The 22,252-nt window shown below is 39.6% G+C and overlaps 1 protein-coding gene across 13 annotated transcripts in view; it reads right to left on the reverse strand.

The window, feature by feature from the left end:
• The window catches only part of LOC128106497 (EGF-like and EMI domain-containing protein 1), a 719,003-nt gene that overhangs the window by 74,380 nt on the left and 622,371 nt on the right, over positions 1-22,252 (reverse strand). For all 13 annotated transcript variants that reach the window (XR_008216732.1, XR_008216730.1, XR_008216731.1 and 10 more), the window contains 2 exons: positions 16,986-17,114; positions 14,234-14,368 (listed from right to left, as the gene is read on the reverse strand). Coding sequence is in view for 10 of the 13 variants with exons in the window: in XM_052732015.1 (XP_052587975.1) it covers positions 14,234-14,368; positions 16,986-17,114 (264 nt within the window). In the remaining 3 variants the exon portion in view is untranslated. The remainder of the gene's footprint in view (positions 1-14,233; positions 14,369-16,985; positions 17,115-22,252) is intronic.

The following is a 22,252-nucleotide window of genomic DNA, read 5'->3' on the forward strand; positions in this document are numbered from 1 at the left end:
TCATATAACCCTCCACCAGCATGTACCCCCACCACACACACTCACAAATAACAAAAATCCTTCAATTTTGCTTATTATTTCCAATATAAAACCAAATTTTAAACTGACTAATGTAGCATCTTGCCATTTTGCCAACTGATCACTATTCCACTTTTCCCTTTTCTTTCATCTTTCATCACATCCCAACCCAAATCCAGTTACTCTCTACACAACTATATCATTTCACACCATTGGGCTTCTGCTATTAGGAGCGCTACCTGAGATGAAGTTCATACCTGACTAACCTACAAATTCTATATCCAGCATTTAAAGTTTAGCTGGTATACTACCTCTTCAAGGAAGCCTTCAAGATGCTACCCCAGAGGGATGAATCAAAGCAGCAATCGAGCATCCATAATATTTTCTTCCTTTCTCTCTCTCTCTCTCTCTCTCTCTCTCTCTCTCTCTCTCTCTCTCTCTCTCTCTCTCATATAATTAAGTGCTTTACATACATTTCTTAACCACTAAATTGTCTATGAATTCCTAGAGGGTAAGATGGTGTCTAACCTTATTTAGTATTCCAAATAGCACTTAATAAGTGGTATGTAAAAGAAATCTCATTGGAGGATAAGACTAAAGCTTAATGAGCATTATGACCTGACATGTCATTAACCTTCAGTGAACTGAACAAAATTCCAAGCATAATCTATGCTCTTAGGAACCTTTTAAATTGCTTTTCTTTTAAAAAGTAAAATAAAAGGAACAATATTTAGGTGCAGTGGGATAAACAATACATTTTTTAGAAAAGAATTTTATATGTCAAACTAGTCCTTGTATTTTCATAGTAGGACATTATAGTTGAAGAATAAATGCATGTCAGGTAAGAGAAATAACCAGTCTTAAGTAAATAAAAATTACAAGCTGCATAGTTCATAATCTCTATGGAGAATATAATCTTTGTGCCCAGATTCCTGCAAATGGTGTGTGTATTGGAGAGTAAAACTTCTGGATGGCTCATTTTGTGGAAAAAAGCATTTGTTTTGTGCTCTGCCAGATACTCAATTCAGGAATAATCGTGGATTAGTGGAGGCAGCTAGCCAGCTATACTTACCAACAGACAGAGAATTTTAAGCACAGTTAGGATTGGGAAGCCCTGTGAAAACAAAGAGGACTTGAACATCAAGCATCTGCAGAAGGTAGAGGCAACTCAGGTTGTTATTTACACTAGATGAAGTACAGCATTTACAATTGGCTGCCCAAGGAGACGATCTGGCACGAGGTTGAGTCTGGTTGGACTGGCTGACCTCAGAGTCCCACTGAGACCTGTCATTGCATTGTGTGGTAGTCAGCAGCTCAGGCTGTGGAACATGTTGCAGACAGACAAACAAAAAGCATCATTCATCCATCATTAAATGGAGCATGGGCTATTGTGATAACTGGCAACCCTGTGACACTCCCAGCTGCGCCAGTCAATCTTTTTGCAATGTACAAACGTGAGGCTCAAAACAGAAGAGTCTAACTTCTTTCATTTGCAGGTTATTCTATGAAATCCTCTCCATGGAACAAAATTTCTTTATCTTTTCTTGATTGTCAGTATATGGCTATAATATTAAACACTATTTTTCTGAATAAACATGTGGATTGCCATCTCCTTTACTTATTATCTGGTAATGGATTATAAATTACTCAATTTTAGATATGTTTCTTAATTTTTCCTAGATTTGGTTTCCTCATTCGTAAGTCAAGTGTTCTGGTTAGATTTTTGTCTGTTTGACATAAGCTGGAGTCTTCTGGAAAAGAGAACCTGCATTGAGAACACACCCCCATCATCTTGTCAGTGGGACATTTTCTTGGTTAATGATTGATGAAGGAAGGCTGAGGAGGCCACTGTGGGTGGTACTGCACCTGGGCAGCTAGTATTTTGTGGTATAAGAAAGTCGGTTGAGCAAGCCATGTGGGGACAAGTCAATAACAATGTTCCTTCATGGCCCCTGTGCTGAGGGCCATGAGAGTATACAGTAGGTGACAACTAGTTTTTGACAAGTTGACCCACCAGACCCACCAGACATATAACTCCCTGATGGGGAGCCCCACCTGGCAAAACCATGGGGTCATTAGCTGTGGAGACCAGTTGTTTTCTGTCTGTAACTTTCTCAGGTGCCACTGTTATGCCTCCTTATTAAGAACAGCTGTGGGGTGCTTTCCACAGCCCTTTGTAATGTGTTTTACATCTCTGGGCACACATTTATCTGTGTATTTCTGTTTAAACTGTATAATTCTGATGAACAGAAATATTACCAGAACACTCTTCTTTACTGACACAGGAAAGTAACAGTATTCTCAGTCTCAAAGGCAGCCTTTTACACATTTTGCAAAGACCTTAGAACTAGTCCAAAACAGACTAAACTGTCCCTACAGAATACACACAAATACTAATTCCCAGGTGTTGTCTATTGCTAAATCAAGGCCAGGCTGTTTACATAAAGACATAATCCTTGCAGTAGCTCCCGTTCTGCACGTACCCTGACTGTTCAAGGTTCAGCCAATTGTTTACTGTCTGGGACCCCTCACCAACTTAGAGCTATGTGCATGGGTCAGTGTGACATTACTAGCCTAGGAGAAGCTACATGACTTATCTTGTGTTTTCAGAATGGGTAGGCCCTGAAAATGTAACTTATCATTGTCCCGAGTTTGGCTGTGAGGGAGCAGCAGCGTTGGTGTGGAGAGAGACGGCTGTGTAGAGCTATGTGAGAGCTGCTGCAGAATGTGAGTGGGGTGTGTGTGTGTGTGTGTGTGTGTGTGTGTGTGTGTGTGTGTGTGTGTGTGTGTGTGTGCGCGCGCGCGCGCTGCGTGAGAGATGAAGAAGAAGCACGAGAGAAGTGTGAGGGAGTGAGTAGAAGAGCTGTGCCTAGGAACTGTGTAAAAGGCTGCATGGTGAGAGAGCTTTGTAAATGAAGTGTTTAGCTGTGACTGTGTGGAGATTTGTAACTGTGTGGAGGCAAGGAAGACGACGCTGTATAGAAAAGATATGCAGATGAGCGAGAGAACAATTTTAAGGTGAAGTAAAAGAGGAAGTTAATATCAGAAAGCATGTGTGTTATTTACCAGTCATAGATTAAAATTCGTTCCTAATTACCCTCGGATAAAAAAGTTTCCTCCCCCTCGCTACTCTGAGGCATTTCCTTTTATTGCCCTGAGCTGATCCTGGGAGCTGTCTCCCACAGTCCGCATTACCCCTGCTTCAGGACCTACCTCCAGGTTCCTGCCCTGCTGAGTTCCTTTCCTGGCCTCCCTCAGTGACAACTGTGATCTGGGAGAAGTGAGATGGAACAAGCCCTTTCTTTCCCCTATGTGCTCTCAGTTGTGGTGTTTTTCTACAGTGATAGAAAGTAAACTAAAACAGTGAGGTTAGCAACACTACCAAATGCAGACATTTGTCCAAAGAAGTGCATGAGAAGTGGTGGACATCACAGCCTCATGGGTGATGGGGACAGCAGGGACTCAGGTGACATGTGCTTTGAATATACCTTGGCTGGAGAGTTAAGGGCAGGGGGCTGAGTATGCCAACCATGCCCTTTAACAGGTAGAGACTGAGGGATGCTGGGAGGACCTGGCAGCCAGGCCCACTTTGCTATATTAAATAGGCACCTCAGTTAGCCTTTGGCTTGGGTTTGAGACCCAACAACTACTATGTTGCTACTGACTGCAGAGGCCTGGATTTACAACACAGGGTTCTTATTTAGTACATACATATTGAATGATATATTTATTTTCTAGTTGGTCGCTATATAAGGAAATCAATGAGGAAAATTGGGAATAAACCAAGAATACAACTTTGCTACTATCTGATACTGCTGATCATCTAATCCTTTAAAAAGTACTGTTGGAATTGGAATAGGGAAAAAAAGAATTAAACAGAGACTGTGGGGTTGAATATCTACCCATCTTTCTCCTTTTACATCTTCTTTTTGCAAAGAGTGTCAGAATTCAGTAGAGCTTATTCAGTCCAAGTCACTGGTTATTTCTTAGTTCCATCAATCTACCCATCTTTCTCCTTTTACATCTTCTTTTTGCAAAGAGTGTCAGAATTCAGTAGAGCTTATTCAGTCCAAGTCACTGGTTATTTCTTAGTTCCATCAATTCTGTGTTTATCATGTCTCCTTTCACTCAATTGACTATTTCTATGAAACTTTAATCCCAACCTTCTTTACGGAGTTGTCAAGAACATTGTATAATTGAAGCTAGAAAGCCTTTCTTGAGCATCCCTGGTATGTCCAGAGCTGGGGATGTGGAAGTAAATTACCATTGACTTAGTACTCACCATTGACAAGCAGACAACTAATTATAGCACACAGATCCATAATATATGAAGTGAAAGGACCTCCTGACTGGGTTTGTTTACCTATGGTGAAAGATGAATCCCTTGAATTCTACCTATAAAAAATATTGGAGGCCAGCAAGATGGCTCAGAAGATAAAAGCATTTCACATAAACCTAACCTGAGTTATGTCACTGGATCCCAAAAGGTGGCAGAAGAGAACCAGCTTCAAGAAAGTTGTGTGATACACACCCTTGCATGTGTCTACTCATAACACACACACACACACACACACACACACACACACACACACACACACACACACACACCAATGAGAACATATGTATTAGAAAGAAAAGCAATGAAGAATGACATCATGTTTAGATTCACGCAGTGTTTGGAGGAGGGGATTGAATGACTGAAGTATGTGAGCTATGTATGAAACAAATATAGTAAGTTAAATGAGAGAGGTTAAAGTGTGATGATATGAGGGTGAAGACTAACTTGCAATAGGATGTTCAATGTCAGAAAGACAAGCTGAGTGCAATAGTCCAAAAGAGAAACTCTGTGCACTGCTCATGACACAGGGATAGCCTAAGCCTGCTGCAACTCCCTTCAAGACAGCATGTGCCCCAAACACCAACATGAAATTGCAGGATTTAATCTCTGCCTAACTGGCCTTATGGGTTTGCCTAGTTTAGATTTCTTTTGGTAAAACTTGCCACATCCCTATCATTCTCTTTTTAAACAGGAAAGTTATTCTGTGCTTCTATGTTATACCAGGTGCTCACAGCTAAGTATGACTTGGGTGTTTGAAGAGACTTTGAACTCTGGACTTTTGAACAAGAGCAGAACTGTGAAGAGTTTGAGGGACTCGCAAAACTAAACACTTCCTCCCTCCAGTTGCTGTTTTTGAACATTTGGTCACAGTGGTAAGAAAAGAAAGGAATAGAACAGACTTTGTTTTAGTGCCTTGGAGTTTCAACTTCATTTTATACAGCATCAGTAGGTCAATGAGGAGGTTTATAAAGTGATAGGACGATTACTTTTTAATTTTAATTGATCCACAGACATTATAAAGGTGATTGCATAGAGGAGTGACTAGGGCCCCCATTCAAAGGGCATACACTTAAAAACGTGAAAGCTAATGTAAATATTAACTTCTTCAGCATGTGGGTATGAAACCCAAGCCATGTAAGTTCAGATCCACCACCACGAACGTCACGGCATTACATGGGGTGCAATGTGTCTCTTTGTCCCTTCTGAGCACAGGAAGAAGAACGCGAGGCAATGGGGTACCCATCAGCCGTCCACCACACCCCTGTTTGAAAGCTGAATTTGCACAATAGCTTTTGAAGGCCTGTCACTGCTCGTGTTGCCTCTGTCACACTTCTCTGTGGGAGCTGACATTTTGCTGATACTTCATCAGGCTGGACCACCTGCTGAGAACCAGATTGGTAAGGGAAATGCATCTCACTGCAGGGAGGGATGAGAAATGTATTATTTAAATACAATTTATTTTACAGCAACGTTAAAAAAATGAGATCTACAATCGCTTTGGAGGAAGAAGCATTTGGTTGCATCTGACATCTTTGCATTTGCTGATTCTCAAGACGGTGAATTGTTCTAAAATGTTTTTAGTCATCTGGTTGTTTTGTTTTCTTTCACACTCTTTTTTTCTTTCTACTTTCAATGCCTATATTTTTTCTTTAATAAAGATATTTTAGAAGGTGTGTAACAAAATGCCAGCCCTGGTTAGGGTGAATGAGATAGAAGTTGTTGTAAAACAACTCAGAAGTTTTTTAATAGGAACAAAAGATCACTCTAAATTAAAATTCTATATGAGTTCCAGAATAAAAGCCTAAAGAGGCTGTTTACACATAAAGCAATACTTTCTGTTTTGCATTTTTGAATCTTGAATTATTTCATCTAAATAATTGGTTTTTTAATGTTCTCATTAATTCTTTAAGAATTTCACAGTGTATTTTCATCTCATCCATCCTAATTTCTCCTGAACTTCTCCCATCCACCCAGACATCCTTACATCCCCCGAAACCTTTTGTCCTCTTTGTTATTATTTTTTTGTTTTAGAGCAGCCCAAAACTATTTGTTGATTACTTCAACCAAAAAGGTCAAACTGGTTGTGTGTTTAGAAACTACTCTAAAAAGTCCTGTCAAAAGAAAAGGCTTGTTGAGAATATAATGGGTGTGAGCCTGTAGTGTGCTGACCTCATGGCTACAGCTTGGAACAGCCCGTTGCCAAAGGTCCAGAGATTTGTAAGAGCCATTTGACATCACATTGGTGTTTAGAATCATCACAGTGGGAGCATTGCAGGCTTTACAACTCAGGTCTCTACTATTTCATTCATCCAGTTAATAAACATTTACCAGCTTCCCACGGAAGGAGGATTAAGCCAGTGGCCAGATAACTTTCCTGGAGCTTCATCAAATGATGTTCAAAGCATGGATGCGTTTGGGATGAGCCTCTTCATCCTCACATCTCTCCCCTCTTTTTCTCTGTGGCGTTCCCTTTCAGTATTGAAGAAACCTGATGTGTTTTGCCTCAAAAAAACACATGACAGAAATTTGAAATATAATAACCAAATTATTAAGAGGCAGAAAATGGGATTTCTACAGTAGGGGAAATGAACCATTCAGAGGCAACATTACTAGCTTTTCTTTGTAAGGTCTTTGCTTTTTTTGGTAGGGTATTGATGGATTAAACTCAACATACACAGCAGGATGAAAAGGGAAAGAGGTCTCAACTACAAGGAACAAACTACAGCAAGATTAGAGGGGAAAGTTTGTCCTAATAGAATTACTAAGCAACCACATGTTGCTTTAAGAATACATAATTACCATGCATAGATATTTAGTCCAAGATTGGTTAAAGATGATGCTGTGTACTTCCCTACCCAGTATGGAAGGAAAACAAAGCAGTAAACAGAAAATCTACAACTGGATAAGAGGGAAACATACCATCTATAGTCCTACCATGTGGATATGGCCAGTGTCAGTCGGCAAGCACTGCCTTTCTACCAGGTGTCACACACACAAATAAGTATATTTACAGTGTTTAATCCTTTTCCATCCGTGGTATTCAATGTCAGCTCCCCAGGTACTACACATTCATCCAAATCATGAACCCTGGCATGGTCAGAGTGGTCACAACTCTGCTATATAATTGAGTTAATCAAACCCATAGCAGACAGTATATCTTTGTTTTGTGCTTTGGCTCTGGAAATAGTGGTCTGATAATTATAAATCAGGGATAACTTCTTTGATTATTCAGTGACATGCCAGACACAAAGCTAAACTTCCTTCACAGAGGTAGCTTTATTATTTTTATGGACACAAAAAGTATTTTTAATCATTTAAATTTTTTAGCATATACTTATTGCTTTTATTATGTTTTTATTATGACATTTTCATATACGCCTATAGCTGTGACTCTGTCATTCCTACCTCTACATACATGCTGTCTAGATATAAGACTAAAAATAAATAAATCATACAACCTCTGTACATACACACAAACACCACACACACACACACACACACACACACACACACACACACACACACACACACACACATCAACTCATCACAGTCCAGAGGATTTTCTTACACTGAAATAAAGTCCTCAAAAAGAAAAATTTACCAAATATTTGTATTTATATTTTCCAATCAGTGGGGTTTATATTAGGCCAGTATCTTTCAAATTGTACGTTGGGAGATAGTTTAGTTTGAATCTCCAGAACTCACACTCTAAATATGTCATACAGACTATACAACTAGTGCCCAGGGAACACTGCGAAAGGGGTGTGAAGAACAGGATAACTAAGAGACAGGGAGAGAGCTGCACGGTGCCATCTAAGCGTGACTTGGCCATGACAACGATGAACTGTCAGCAGCTGTGGGCACTGATACCAGACCCACACATATCAGGCACATAAAGCAATCAGCTTTGAATGAGAAGGAGTTCACAGGACCCTCCTATTTCCTTTTGAACTCTGGGCAACTAACAGGTTCTGGGTGAGGCAAGGCATAGCGTTCACTTGTATACCCAGTGGTGAGCCTGCCAGTCTCTAGTTGACGGTTTCAAACCCATGATCATACAGATGGCTCGAATTAAACTCCATGGAAAACAAAATGAAAACCCATGAATATAGGGAAGAAGTGATGGCCGAGAGGGAGGGAGACAAGACCAAGAGAGGACAAGAATGACCAGAATGTGCTTTATACAGGTACAAAATTGTCAAAGAACATGTATTGACAGAAGAAAATGTTTGAACTATTACTTTTAAATCAAGCAAATTGGTACACACATATCTGTAATTACAGTGATGTTGGCAGTGGGGTTACTGGCCAGGCAACCCAGCTGAAGGGATGGGATATGGGCTCAGAGAGGACTCTGCCTTAGAAAATAAAGTGGAGGGTAACTGAGCAATGCTGCTGACACCCTCCACATGAAAGTACACAGGAACATCAGTACCCACAGACACATGTTCACACAATGCATCACACACACGGACACAGAGAAATGAGCTTTCACTCTATCCTTGTTATAACACATTTACTTCAGATAGCCTGTAACTGTTTTACAGTTCATTAGGCAAAGTAACACAGTCTTAAAATTCCACAAGCACCATATCGAGCATTTACAGAAATGCTGTATGTTTTTCTTTAAGTATAAGCCTTTAAAAATGCTATGCACTCTTTGATAGTCTTTGTGAGTTCTCACATGTAGGCTCTTCCATTCTTTATTGTAATGACTGTATAATTTGTCTTTGTGTGTCTCAGTGTAAAATCCAACTGCTCTTGGGAGTGATGCAATATTTTTGTCTATTCAATTTAATATATGGATTATAACCTAGTTAATAAGATTTAAGTCAATATTACTCTCCATCAGACACTTCTTAGGGACATTATGAAGCATTTTTTAGAGGTGGAAATCCTAGCATTAAAGAATTGTTTTACAACTATTAAAATTAGTATTTAAAAGACTAAAGAGCTTGCTTTTCTCAACAGTTTTTTTCAACTATCTATTTATATCATCTGGCAAGTGAAAGAGTGTAAACTTTATTACCCTCTGCTTAACAATTATTCCATTAAGGTTGAGTTAGACAAGGGGAAATGTCACTTCACTGTGGAAACAGCAAATAAGAAGTAGCTACCTTTTGAATATGTAAATTCTTACCTTTAAGTCCACCCCCACCTTTCCCTAAAGCAAACAAGTATGTTAGGATGTTTGACTGTTACTCTGGCAAACTTCTGCACTATTGAAATGATTGCCAACAGTCTTAGGACGGTCTTAAAATAAAAACTATCTCATTATAACTGAAACTTGTCAAGCAAAGACCTTGTCCTGTCACTTTTGTTTGAAGGTTATCCTTGGGGGCATCAGTGTATTCCCCAAAATAATTAGATGATTAGCCTGCTGCTAAATACTATCCTCAGGGTGTTTGCTTCCAGTTACCTGTGGGTTTGTCCAAAGTCCTACGCATGGAATGCTAATTCAGATCACTAGGCCCATTCAGGAAACAATAGCCAGTCAAAACCAACAGATTCATGCTTGACCTTAACAAGCCAATTGGAAACATTATGCAAAATAATGTCGAGCCCATAGCTTTACAGATGCTCTCAGACCACTGGGCTTCACTGTGGGCAGAGCAGAGAAGACAATGCAGGTAGGCTTAGCACATGGCTCTGTGAACGCCATCCCCTGCAGGAGACAAGGCAGGCAGTGGTTGGTCTATTGGCTTTCTCAAAGAGCTTCAATTTAGCTCATCATTTTTCTTTTTCTGGCTCTCTTCAACCTGCTACCATTGCTGCAAAAATGGTAATTCTAGTCTAGAATCCCTTAAAGTGCCTTTTGAAAGAACTCTGAATATGTGACCCTGGTTTCCACAATGGCAGCAACTGCATCTCCTGACTTGCAGGTCTTTGGCAAGGAAGTTTCGCTACTCTTCCAGAGAGTAGACTCTCTTTGTCTTCCTCACCAAATCTGCCTTGCCTTGGGATGTGTCATAACCAACAGAAAGAGGGAGGAGTGATGCTGTGTCTTCTGAGACGAGGCTTTGGTCCACTCCTGCTGATTTTGGAGACTTCTTGGAATGCCATCCTGACACTGCTGCGCCTTGGAGCTGGGGCAAACCTTGAGGTGTGCCATATAGGAACAGATAGGTTTGAAAGCAGAGATGTTCAATCAAGCCCAATCTGTTACCAAATGACATCTCTGTTGAAAGAGCTTTCTGAGTGACATCAGTGACCCAGAGTAGCCCTGTCAGCCCACAGAATTAAGAAAAGCAATAGATGATCCTTTAAAGCTACCAAATACTGGAATCCTGTTTCAACAACCATTAGTCAGGTAGCCTGTAGCCAGTATATTGAGCAGCAGCTCAGGAAACAGAGCATTTATATAGCTAACAATTTGTTGACTTTATTCTTCATCCTGTCTGGGTTTATTACTTACACATGGCACAGGATTTTCCTGTGTAACCAGGAGCACAGTCATAGTTTCCAGAGTTTCCATTGCAATGACCTCCATTTTCACAGAGTCCACAGGAAAACTGGCATTCCGGTCCCCAGAGGCCATCAGGGCAGGCTTATACAATAAAAACAAAATGAAAGATGGCTCCAGATTCCACTCTCCCTGTTGCCTATGTGGGTTGGCAAATGTGTGTGTGTGTGTGTGTGTGTGTGTGTGTGTGTGTGTGTGTGTGTGTGTGTGTGTGTTGTGGTTTGCAAAGAAAAAAAAATGTTCACTAGCCTTTGAAGATTTATAGCACCTCCAAAAGTATTCCCTGAAGAAATCAACACAATGATGTGTCTGTCACTTTGGAAACACAGATATAGTAGTTGCCTTTTATCTTTTCTTTTCTATTTTTCTTTTGCTGAAAACGTGTGTGTGTGTGTGTGTGTGTGTGTGTGTGTGTGTGTGTGTGTGTGTGTGTGTTGTATTTTTTTCAGGCAGTAGCAATGGAAGCCATTTTGATACATCTTTGGAAGCAATTGTACAGAACAAACATGAAACAGAGGCGTAATTTGTAAAAAGCTGTCTCCAAACGCGAGCTTCGTGTCTGCTTTCCTCATCACTGCTTCCTTCTCTAAGCCTAGTCAAGGCAGAACCTTGCCGTTTGTATTCTTTTATGAGCATGTACAGTGTCTAAGGTGGCTAAAGAGAAACTGGGTGCTGTCCTGTTGCATGTCCTTTGAACCATTGATGGAAAAGACAAGCACTAGATACTACTGGCACATGGGACCTTTATAGACAACATATGATCCATTATCCAACCCCCTGCAAGTAAAACCTGGGAGAAATAATCCTCTGAACACAGAGAAAACAGTGAAACTTCCTTAAACACTTGACAGTGGTAGAAATTACAATGCACTATGCCCAACTGTGATGTATCTTTTGTGCTGGGCAGAGTCTCTGATAGCAGAATTACCACATTCTCTGAGGTGTCTATACAAGATCTGCAGCCATATCCTTATATAATTAGATCATATTTCCATTTAAAAAAAAACAGCAATCACACCTTTATCCTATATTAAATGAGGATTATAGAGGTGATGTGGTGTATCTGGTGTCATCGAGCTGTAAGCAGCAAAACTGAAATTTAATCCTCCATCTTTCAGTTTTGGAATCCAGTGCTCACATTACTCCATGATGCTAGACCATTAAGAGCCACTCAAGTCATGTATTGTGCTCTAGGAGACCCACAGTGGTTCTGAATTTCAAGTCTGCCTGCCGCATAACTATTTGAATCAAGATTTGATTTTTTTTGTAGTGGCATGGGAGTTGCACAGACTTCCTAAAATGTGTTAATGGAGGTCACTGGACCACTAGGTCCTCCTCATTGAGAAATCTGCCTGTAGCTGGGGTGTGCAATATTCAGGACACAAACTTTTACCCGGGATACACAGACAGGTTTTAAGTGGTTTTCTCTTCTATATCACAGGTTAATGGAGGAAAGTGGCTTTTCTGTTTGTAGAAGCCATTGCTGATAAACTAATGAGGTTGGTGTTAACTGTTCAGGGCTCTGTTCCCCAGTACCACTGAAACAATCCTTAATTGACTATTCATGTTTAATTCAGACACAGGCCCGGAGGTAAGAATCTTGAAGATGTGTCTGGCCCTGGACTACTCCAGTGCTTTAGACACACAGAGAAAAACAACAGGCCTGATTTCCATCTTGCACAACTCTTAAAGAGCTCTTTTTGCCTTAATTTCAGCTGCCAATCATGGTGAGCCCATTCACATGCTCCAGTCTTATTCATAATTTCATTTTGTGGTTAGACAAAACTAGCAGAATTGGACAAAGTTATCTGATTGAAAAATAATATGTTTTCTAGAGATTATAGTGACCTCTCTATTTTGCTTATTTACATACACTTTCAACTCATTTTCTTTCACAGTGGGAATCTCAGAAGCCTTTTCCAATAAAGTATACTCAGCAGCTGCTTTAAGGAAATGTTGTCAGAATAAATTAAATTTACCCAGGTGTGTGTACATGGTATTATATCCTTGTGCGTTGACTTCCAGAACACGACACCTCTGTGAGGACACGAACAGAAAGCTAACACAGGGCTTAAAATCAGGGCGGAGATTGAGAGAGTGACATGAGACCCACCCTTGTGTCATAGTAAACACATTTGCTTGAGATTGGAGTTGTGTTTCCTCAAATTCTTTTCCTCACTACTTAGGCAGTCACAATCCAGCCACTGAAACAGCCTGCTGGGCTTGCTCACATGGTACAAGTTTATAGTCACAGGACAGGATGAACAGACTTTCCTAAACCAGTGCATAAGGGATTCTAAGACAAGTGTCAATTCCCCGGCTTCTGTGAGTGGACTCAACACTATGGTGTCTTCCATCCAAACCCAGTATCTTCTTCTGGTTGCAAATGATGTGACGACTTACATTAGTCCTGATCATTTTGTTTGTCATGTGTGCAGTTTTTATGAAAGAGCAAAGCAGGTGTGACAATTTTTTTCCTAAAACAGAATACCTACTACTTAATAAAAATACGTAGACAATAAACATGAATCCCCATACACTTGTGTTGACTTAAGAAAAGATTTACTGACTAGGGTCTTTATTGCAGGAGCGAGAGAAAATATGAGGAAACAAAACATAGATAGCCCACATGAAACCCAGACTCTAGCCAGAGAATGATCAGTCAATATTAAATACAAGAGGAATGGGTGAATGTGGTAGATCAGAAGATAAGAAGTAGTATAGGGCAACAAAAAGAATTCCAAGGAAAGCTGCAAACTGCATCCATAAGAAGTGGCATGAATGGGGTTCAGTGACAAAATGACCAGACACCAAAACATGAGCATCATCCCAGAGAGTCTACAAGCCAGGGATGTCATTACTGACACACTGGAACACCATTTTCCCAGTGTTTACATGCAACCACACCATATCTACGCACTATTTATGATTGGAATCATAGCTTGCTGTTTAAAGATTTCTCTAATAGTTATGTGACATCTATATAGTTGAGAAATGACAGTACTGGTACCCACATTTAAACTCTCCATGGTTAAGGAACTGTTAATAAATTTATTTGGATGATGGATTTTTAGATGAAAGGGTATGGTCTTTCATTCTGGAAGACAGCAGGTCCTTGGTTGATGACTCTATATTATCTATCTTCAATTGTTTTTAGGTATATTTTAAGCTGTGTGATCATTTTTTCCTTCGCTCTGGCTAGAATGGGGACCGTTAAGAGCAGTGGCCAAGAAGACACAGTTAAATAATTGTATTGCCCCCCTTCTCTCAGTTTCCTCACCCACAACAGGGGATCAATAAAGCATTCCCATCTCGGAGGAAACTGGTGCAGATTATCTAATTAATGACCAACACTGAACAAAGGCTGATCATTTATTATCAGAGAAGTACAAAAATTCATCATCAGATTGTACCTTCCTGGCATCTGTTGCCTTGGTAACCAGATTTGCAGGTGCAACTACCATTTTTGGCACTGCATTCCAGGGTGTTCTCCTCCACACACTGACATTCCAAAGAACAGCCAGCTCCATACGTCCCCCTGGGACAACCTGCAAGCAGAGTGAAGCAGACTGGTCACCTGAAAACCATGCTTTGTTTATTTGAAAGTGTTAGTGCATAAGCATGACATTCTTTGGGGCCTGATTATAAGTAGAATAACGGGATCATCGTGACTGCCAAAGAAAAATGAGGCAACAAATGTCTTTCAAATCAGGCAATTCATTTGCTTTTTGGCAACTGGACATGAACAGTGAAGACTGAATTACTTAAAAGGCTGCAGTGACGCTGGGAGAGAGATTGCTTCTCAAATGTGCTCTATTGCTGCCTGGACTTAATATTCTCCAAGGACTGCTTTGGCTGCCAGGCCCCTCATCATCCTGCTGCAGCTTGGAGATGATGGACAAGCACTTATGTGAAGGTTGGCCATTGTCCTTACTCCCTCTCATTATATGGTAATCAGAAATAATTTTACATCGCACAGATTACACAAAGCTTCCATTGTGACAGTGATATTATCTTGACCACTTCTGTGGCAAGTACTGCTTGTCCTGTCTTCTTTATTTTCCCCAGGCCATTGAGTTTTAGACATGATGCAATCAGGGCTGAAATTCTAACTTGCAAACCTCCTGCCCTTGTGTTTAGGATAGCATACCACAGTTCATGCTTTCTCTCTTTTCCTCTTTCCCACTCTCTCAGCTGAGTTCTTAGAACAGCTCACTTCCCTTTCCAAAACATATCTCTTGTTTCCCAGTTATCAATCCTCCAGAGACTTCTCAAATGAAATGTGCTTTAAGGTGCTCCTGGGCTCAAAGTAATTGTTTGGTGTGCCCTGAAGGTCTTTGCTGTGGCATGATGCCTGCAGAAAATACATTGAGTTGTGTTGCTTCCCTGGGGGACCGGAAGTGACATTAGTAGAGTTCATTCTATGTGGTGGTTATGATGGCTCAAAGCAAACCCCAGTTCTGGTTGCCAGGGACAGTGTGAATAATCTTTAAAGTCAGACAATCAAGAGAGCCATGTGGACTCTTCAATAACGGCTCCAGTTCTGATAACAAGTGATCGTTTTCATGACCTCCATGTTCCATAGAGAGCATCAGACTGTGGTGGTATTGTGTTCCCCAAAATATTGTGTACCCTAATAAACTTATCTGGGGTCAGAGAACAGAAAAGCCACTAGATACTTAGGATAGAAAATGTTGGCACTCATGCCTTTAATCCTAGCATTCCAGAGGCAGAAATCCATCTGGGATCTCTGTGAGTTCAAGGCCACATTGGAAACAGCCAGGCATGGTGACACACGCCTTTAATCCCAGGGAGTGATGGTAGAAGGCAGAAAGATATATAAGGCGTGAAGACCAGGAACTAGAAGCATTTGGCCTGGTTAAGCATTTGGCTGGTTAAGCTTTCAGGCTTCTAGCAGCAGTTTAGCTGAGACCCATTCTGGATGAGGACTCAGAGGCCTCCAGTCTGAGGAAACAAGATCAGCTGAGAAGTTGGCAGGTGAGGTTAGCTGTGGCTCATTCTGTTTCTCTGATCATCCAGTGTTCACCCCAATACCTGGCTCCAGGTTTGATTTTATTAGTAAGAACTTTTAAGACTCCTGCTACATCAGACTCTCCAAGACTAGGGTCTATCTTGTTCTAGGCTATTCTGTTTATTCCAGAATATTTGCTTGGAAACAAGTTTGGATAAAAAGAAAAAGCGGAACAGATCTCTGTGGGCAATCAAGTATCAGGCATGGAGATAGAATATCCAACAGTTGTATTTTGAAGTCCTGATTCTCAGGACCTAAAATTATGACTTTACTTAGAGTACATCAAGGCTATAATGTGTTAAGATGAGGCTGTATTGGGATATGTACGTTTCTAATTCAATACACATAATGAGCTTACAGATGGAGGGATTTGTACAGAGACCTGCATGTTGTGAAAGCACCAATGAAGGGCTGTATGATGATAGAAGAAATTTCCTATGGCAGGAAGAGGCCTGAACATCATCAGAGGGACCAGAAAACCACTGACACCTTCAAACTGGGCTCCCAGCTTCCAGAAACATCAGACAATGGGTTTATGTTTTCAGGTACTCAGTTTGTGGCACTTGGTGTGGCTAGAAAAACATTGATAAATTGTAGGACTTGAGGTCCTAGGGACTAGTCAAATGACATTCATAAGTAAACCTAGAAGAACTAGGATGTGTGCACACTTCCTAAAGATTGTGTCATTCAAAATGTTAACCATTATTACCACCACCATCACCATTATCACCACCACCACTTCTACAACCACCACCACCACCATCCCCTCCATCACCACAGTTACTACCACCACCACCATCACCATCACCACCACTTGTTTGCTAGGTTTCTCTTAAGTCTTTACTCCTTACAGTTGCAAGTGAATTTAAATATGTGAGCCTGTTATTCAAATCCTAATAATGTCAATATTTGTTGCTGAAAAATGATCTTCCCAAACTTTTTGACCAGATTTATTGATTCAATTTTTGTGCTCAAACATCTGATACTATCAGATAAAATATTCAAAGGTTATTATTTCATATTGCTACAACTCAGGGCCAATAACAGAAATGATACTCTGTTTCTAGCCCTGCACTATCCTAAGCCACTGTCCTTCACACAGGGAGAAATCACGGCTGTGGGCTGTGACTTACTGAGATGACAGAATCTTCCGTAGCGCCCTAGGTCACATATGCAGGCACCATATATCCTGTGGCAATGGTCATTGTGGGCACAGTGACATTTTCTTTTGCAGTTCTTTCCAAAGAACCCTTTCAGGCATCCTGCAGGGTACAGAAAAGAAGTAAATATTAGCTCACATGCAGAAATTGCTACAACCTTTGTTTATAAAATACAAAATCTGAGAATCCACCCCATCTGAAAAGTTATAGGCAGTTGATGGGTTTGGGGAAGGAAAGTCACTCCTCTTTAGGGAGCTAGCCAATGGTAGGTTGTTCACGTCCCAGCAGAGGACCACATGCACATATGGGCAGCACTACATGTATCCATAGGAAGACATGAAGCTTGGGAGGAATGGAGGGTGAGATGTACCAGAGAGAGTTGGAGTGAAGTAGAAGGTAGATACGATCAATATGCATTGTATAAATATATGAAACTTTAAAAATAAATCTTTTTAATAGTACTTTGAAAATTTCTTACAATGTATTTTGATTATATTCACACCTTCTCTTGCTACTCTTCTCAAATCACCATACCTCCCTTATATATGCAACTTGGTATCTTCTTGCCTTTCTTTTAAACACATCAAGTCTAATTTGTGATACTCATGGATTCTTAGATATGGGATCTTCTGCTGAATTGTGGTAGACCTACTAGGGGCCACACTTTTAAAGAACAAGGATTATCCCAGAAGTTATCAATTGCCTAAAGCTCCTTAGCTAGGGGTGGGGCTTCATGACCACCTCTTTCCATGCTGGGATTATCAGAGCTTATGCAGGTCAAGTACATGCTGTCTCAATTTCTGTGAGTTCATATGCACAGTTGCCTTGCTTGTCTGAAAGACACTTTTGTTTTAGTCATCCACCATCTCTGGCTTTTAGTTATTAATATAAGATAGTTATATTAATATAATTATATAATATATTATATAATAATATATAATATATATACAAACACACACACACACACACACACACAGCTTAAGGAAGTCCAAGTGTGAGACAATAACTCAACTGGTAAAGTGCTTGTGGTATAAATGAGAGAACTTGAGTTCACCGACCAGAAGCAGATCTTTGGATGTTTGACCCAGCCTGGTCTACGTAATGAATTCTAGCCAAGTCTACATAGTGAAACCCTTTCTAAAAAACAGACCAAAACAAACACCAAGACCCCATCTAAACAAACCAAGGTGCATAGCATCCTGAGGAATGACACTGGAGGTTGACTTCTGGTGTCCACACATACCTGCACAATGTGTACCTGCAATACACACACACACATACACACACACACACACACACACACACACACACACACACACACACACACAGGCATGCACGCACACAGGGACAATGTTGTCATTCTGGTTACATGGAGAGGAACGAGTGTTTTGTTTTGGTGTTTTTGCAGATGCACACGCATGAGTCTGCATCCTCTGCTTGAAATCCTGCTGTGACTTGTCAGTGCTACAAACTAAAAGCTCTATACTATACTGCAGTGGGTAGTACAAAACGGAGCACAACTGCTGTTGAACTCTCAGAAGTGCCAACAGCCCTACCTTTAAAATGACTAACTGAAAAACCTGTCTGGGTTGGACAATGGCCTTTGACAAAATAGAAGCTACAAGCTTTAGAACAGCTGGGTCAAGAGCAGTTAAATGCTCAACACATTGAAGAATCTACCAGCCATTGGAATTCTTCTGTTTTTGTTATTAAAAAGAAAAATCTGGTAAATGGAGAATGGTAAAAGACCTAAGAACAATTAAGAAGGTAATTCAGCTAATGGGCTCTCTACAATCTAGAATTCCTTTGCCTACTTTGCTAACTAAAGGATAGCCTCTTATAGTTGTTGATCTAAAAGACTGCTTCTTCTCAATATCCTTACAAGAAAAAGCCAGAGAAAGATTTGCCTTCACTGTGCCTACTTATAATAATTCTTAGCCGGTTAAGAGATACCAATGGAGGGTTCTCCCACAGGGAATGTTAAATCACCCAACCCTGTGCCAATATTTTGTACAACAGCCATTGGAAGTAATATGTAAACAATTTCCTGAATCTATAATTACATGGATGATATTTTACTAGCTGATTCAAACACAGATAGCTTAGAAAAAAATGTTTGAAGAAGTAAAGAAAATTTTGCCTCATTGGGGATTACAAATTGCTCCTGAAAAGATACATAGAAGAGATTTTATCAATTATTTAGGATATAAGATAGGTCTACAGAAAAATAGACCCCAAAAGGAGCAAATTAGGAGTGATCAATTATGGACTCTTAATGACTTTCAAAGCTCATTCGGAGACATTTCCCACCTACAACAGTTCCCATGAACTGTTGGTGGGGTAAAAAATGATGAACTGAGTAATTTGTTCAAAACCTTAGAAGGTGACAAGGACTTAAATAGTCCAAGAGAATTATCAACTGAAGCTGAGAGAGAACTGGCTTTAGTGGAAAAGAAAATACAGGATGCACATGTGGATCGTTTGGATCCAAAGCTTGATTGCATTTTGGTTATTTTACCCTCTAAGCATTCTCCTACAGGAATTTTAATGCAGAGGGAAGATATTATATTGGAATGGATATTTATACCAAATAAACAGAGTAAAAAATTAAAAACTTATGTGAAAAAGATCTCTGACTTGATTTTAAAAGAAAAATTGAAAGTTTGTCAATTAGCAAGAACAGACTCAGCAGAAATTGTAGTATTTTTAACTAAGGATGACATTGACAAATTATAGGCAGAAAGTGAACCTTGGCAAAGAGCTTGTAGTAATTTTTGGGGAGAGATTAATAGCAAATATCCCAAAAGTGATAGAATTCAAATCATAAAGAGAGCTGATTGGATTCTACCTTCCCTTGCATTGTAAGAGAAAAACCCATATCTGGAGCCTGTATATTTTATACAGATGCAAATAATCAAGGAAAAGCAGGTTGCAAATAAGAAAATTTAAGGAAAGTCATTCAAAGTCCTTATAATTCAGTTCAAAATTGGAATTGTATGCTATTCTGTTGGTATTAATGGATTTTTTGGAACCTCTTAACATAGTTACTGATTCCCAGTATGCTGAAAGAGTGGCATTACATATTAAGACTGAAGAATTTATCCCTGATGAGTCAGAATTAACCCTGTTATTTATTCAGTTACAAAAAATAATCAGGACTAGGAAGTATCCCTTATCTAACTCACATTCGATCCCATATGGGTCTGCCAGGACCTCTAGCACAAGGTAACAATGAAATTGTTCAGTTACTAATAGGTAACATGCTGGAAGTCTCAGAATTTCATAAGAAACACCATGTAAATAGCAAAAATTTGAAGAAGGATTTCTCTATCACTTGGCAACAAGCCAAGGAAACTGTAAAAAAATGTCCTACTTGTTCCTTCTATAACCAAACTCCATTACCTGCAGGAAGCAATCCAAAAGGTATACAAAGAAATGAAATTTGACAGATGGATGCGTTTCATTTAGCAGAATTTGGAAGATTAAAGTATGTACACCATACTATTGACACCTACTCAGAATTTCAGTGGGCAACTCCTATGAGTTCTGAAAAGGCTGATTCTGTTACCTATTAGAAGTTATGGCCATCATGGGAATACCTGACAGATAATGCCCCAGCATATGTCTCCAGTAAAATGAGACACTTTTTTTTTTCTGGTTTTTTTTTTTGCCTATTACAATATAAAGCATGTTACAGGTATACCACACAATCCCACAGGCCAAGCAGTCATAGAAAGATCAACTCGAACTTTAAAGGAGATGCTAAATAAACAGCAACAGGTAACAATGACTCCTAGAAATAGATTGCATAGTACTTTATTAACCTTGCATTTTCTCAATGCTGATGAGAAAGCAAAAACAGCTGCGGAGAGACATTGGACAACAGACAAAACTTCTGAGCTAAACCAACTGGTTTATTTTAAAAATGCGTTGACCTCAGAATGGAAACCAGGATACATCCTACATTGGGGAAGGGCTTTTCTTTTGTTTCCACAGGAGAAGAAAAGCTATGGATACCAATAATTAATAAAAATTCGATTTGAACAAGAGAAACCCCTAGATGAGGAGAAGTAAAAGTTCATCCAGAGATGTGACATCTCTGCAAGTTGTAAGAAAAACTTAACAAACAAGGGTTGGGGCAGGGTTTTGTTTTTTGTCTTTATAGGATAATAGAAATACTCATCTTCCAGAAAACAGAAGGCCTTGGATATCCAAATATCTACAACAGAAGATAAGAATCTATTGGTACCAATCAACATAGGGTAAAATTTACTGCCTAACATCTGTATCTCTTTAACTCTAGAAAAGTTATGGTTCCAATTCAATTTATATATCAAGCTGGCTTTGGATTTGGAAGTCGGCTTCCTCCTTCTCTAAACCCAAGAATATTGCTAAAAGAAAAAATTTAAGACATTCTGTCTCATATCAGAAGAGCTGTCTGGTGTGGAACAGAAGGAAATCAATAAAAAGGGACCATTGTCACCAAGATTCTATTTCTCTCCATGCTTATTCTTGATTTCTCAGAATACCTTTTTATGTGTCATGTTATCTTTAAAACCCAACTTTCCACTTTGATATTAATAATGCTCAAGTTTTCCACAGTAAAAAATAAGTATTCTCCAATATCAATTTCTGAAGTCTCCAGAAGGAAGATGGGGCCCCACAACAACAACTCTACCCAGTCCAGAATGATGCCATGGTACCTAAGAACATTACTCATGATCAGCTTCAGACTGAAAACTCTTCAGGACAGTTCCAAAATGAGATGGTCCATCACACTACACTTTTAGCCAGAAAATCAGACAATCTTATCCATTTCTGAGACTAGTTGCATACTTTATGGATAGCTCTATTGAGACCTAACAATCTAAGCTCTCTTACAGCACCCCACAGAGATACCATTGCCTCCTAAACAGCAAGAAGTAACTATAAGAGAATGACACCCCTCTCCCAAATGTTTCATTTTTCTCAGGGTTATAGATGGATGGTTGTAGCATTGGAGGTTGAACCATAAAATTCAGACTCAGTATTCTTTTTTAGAAAAGAAAAAGGAGAATGGATAGGTATATGATATTAATGTAGATTATTGTATTTACTAGTCAACTAATTTAGTAAAATATCAGTCTTAGATAATTTGAACTGATAGAGATTATTGTATATTGATACAAATGCAAACTATTTTTATATTCCTATTTAAGATAAATTATATATTGATACAAATACAGAACTATATTTGTTGT

Source organism: Peromyscus californicus, unplaced genomic scaffold (assembly GCF_007827085.1).
Source record: "Peromyscus californicus insignis strain IS unplaced genomic scaffold, ASM782708v3 Scaffold_9__1_contigs__length_137607984, whole genome shotgun sequence".
In the NCBI taxonomy this organism is placed as follows: Eukaryota; Metazoa; Chordata; class Mammalia; order Rodentia; family Cricetidae; genus Peromyscus; species Peromyscus californicus.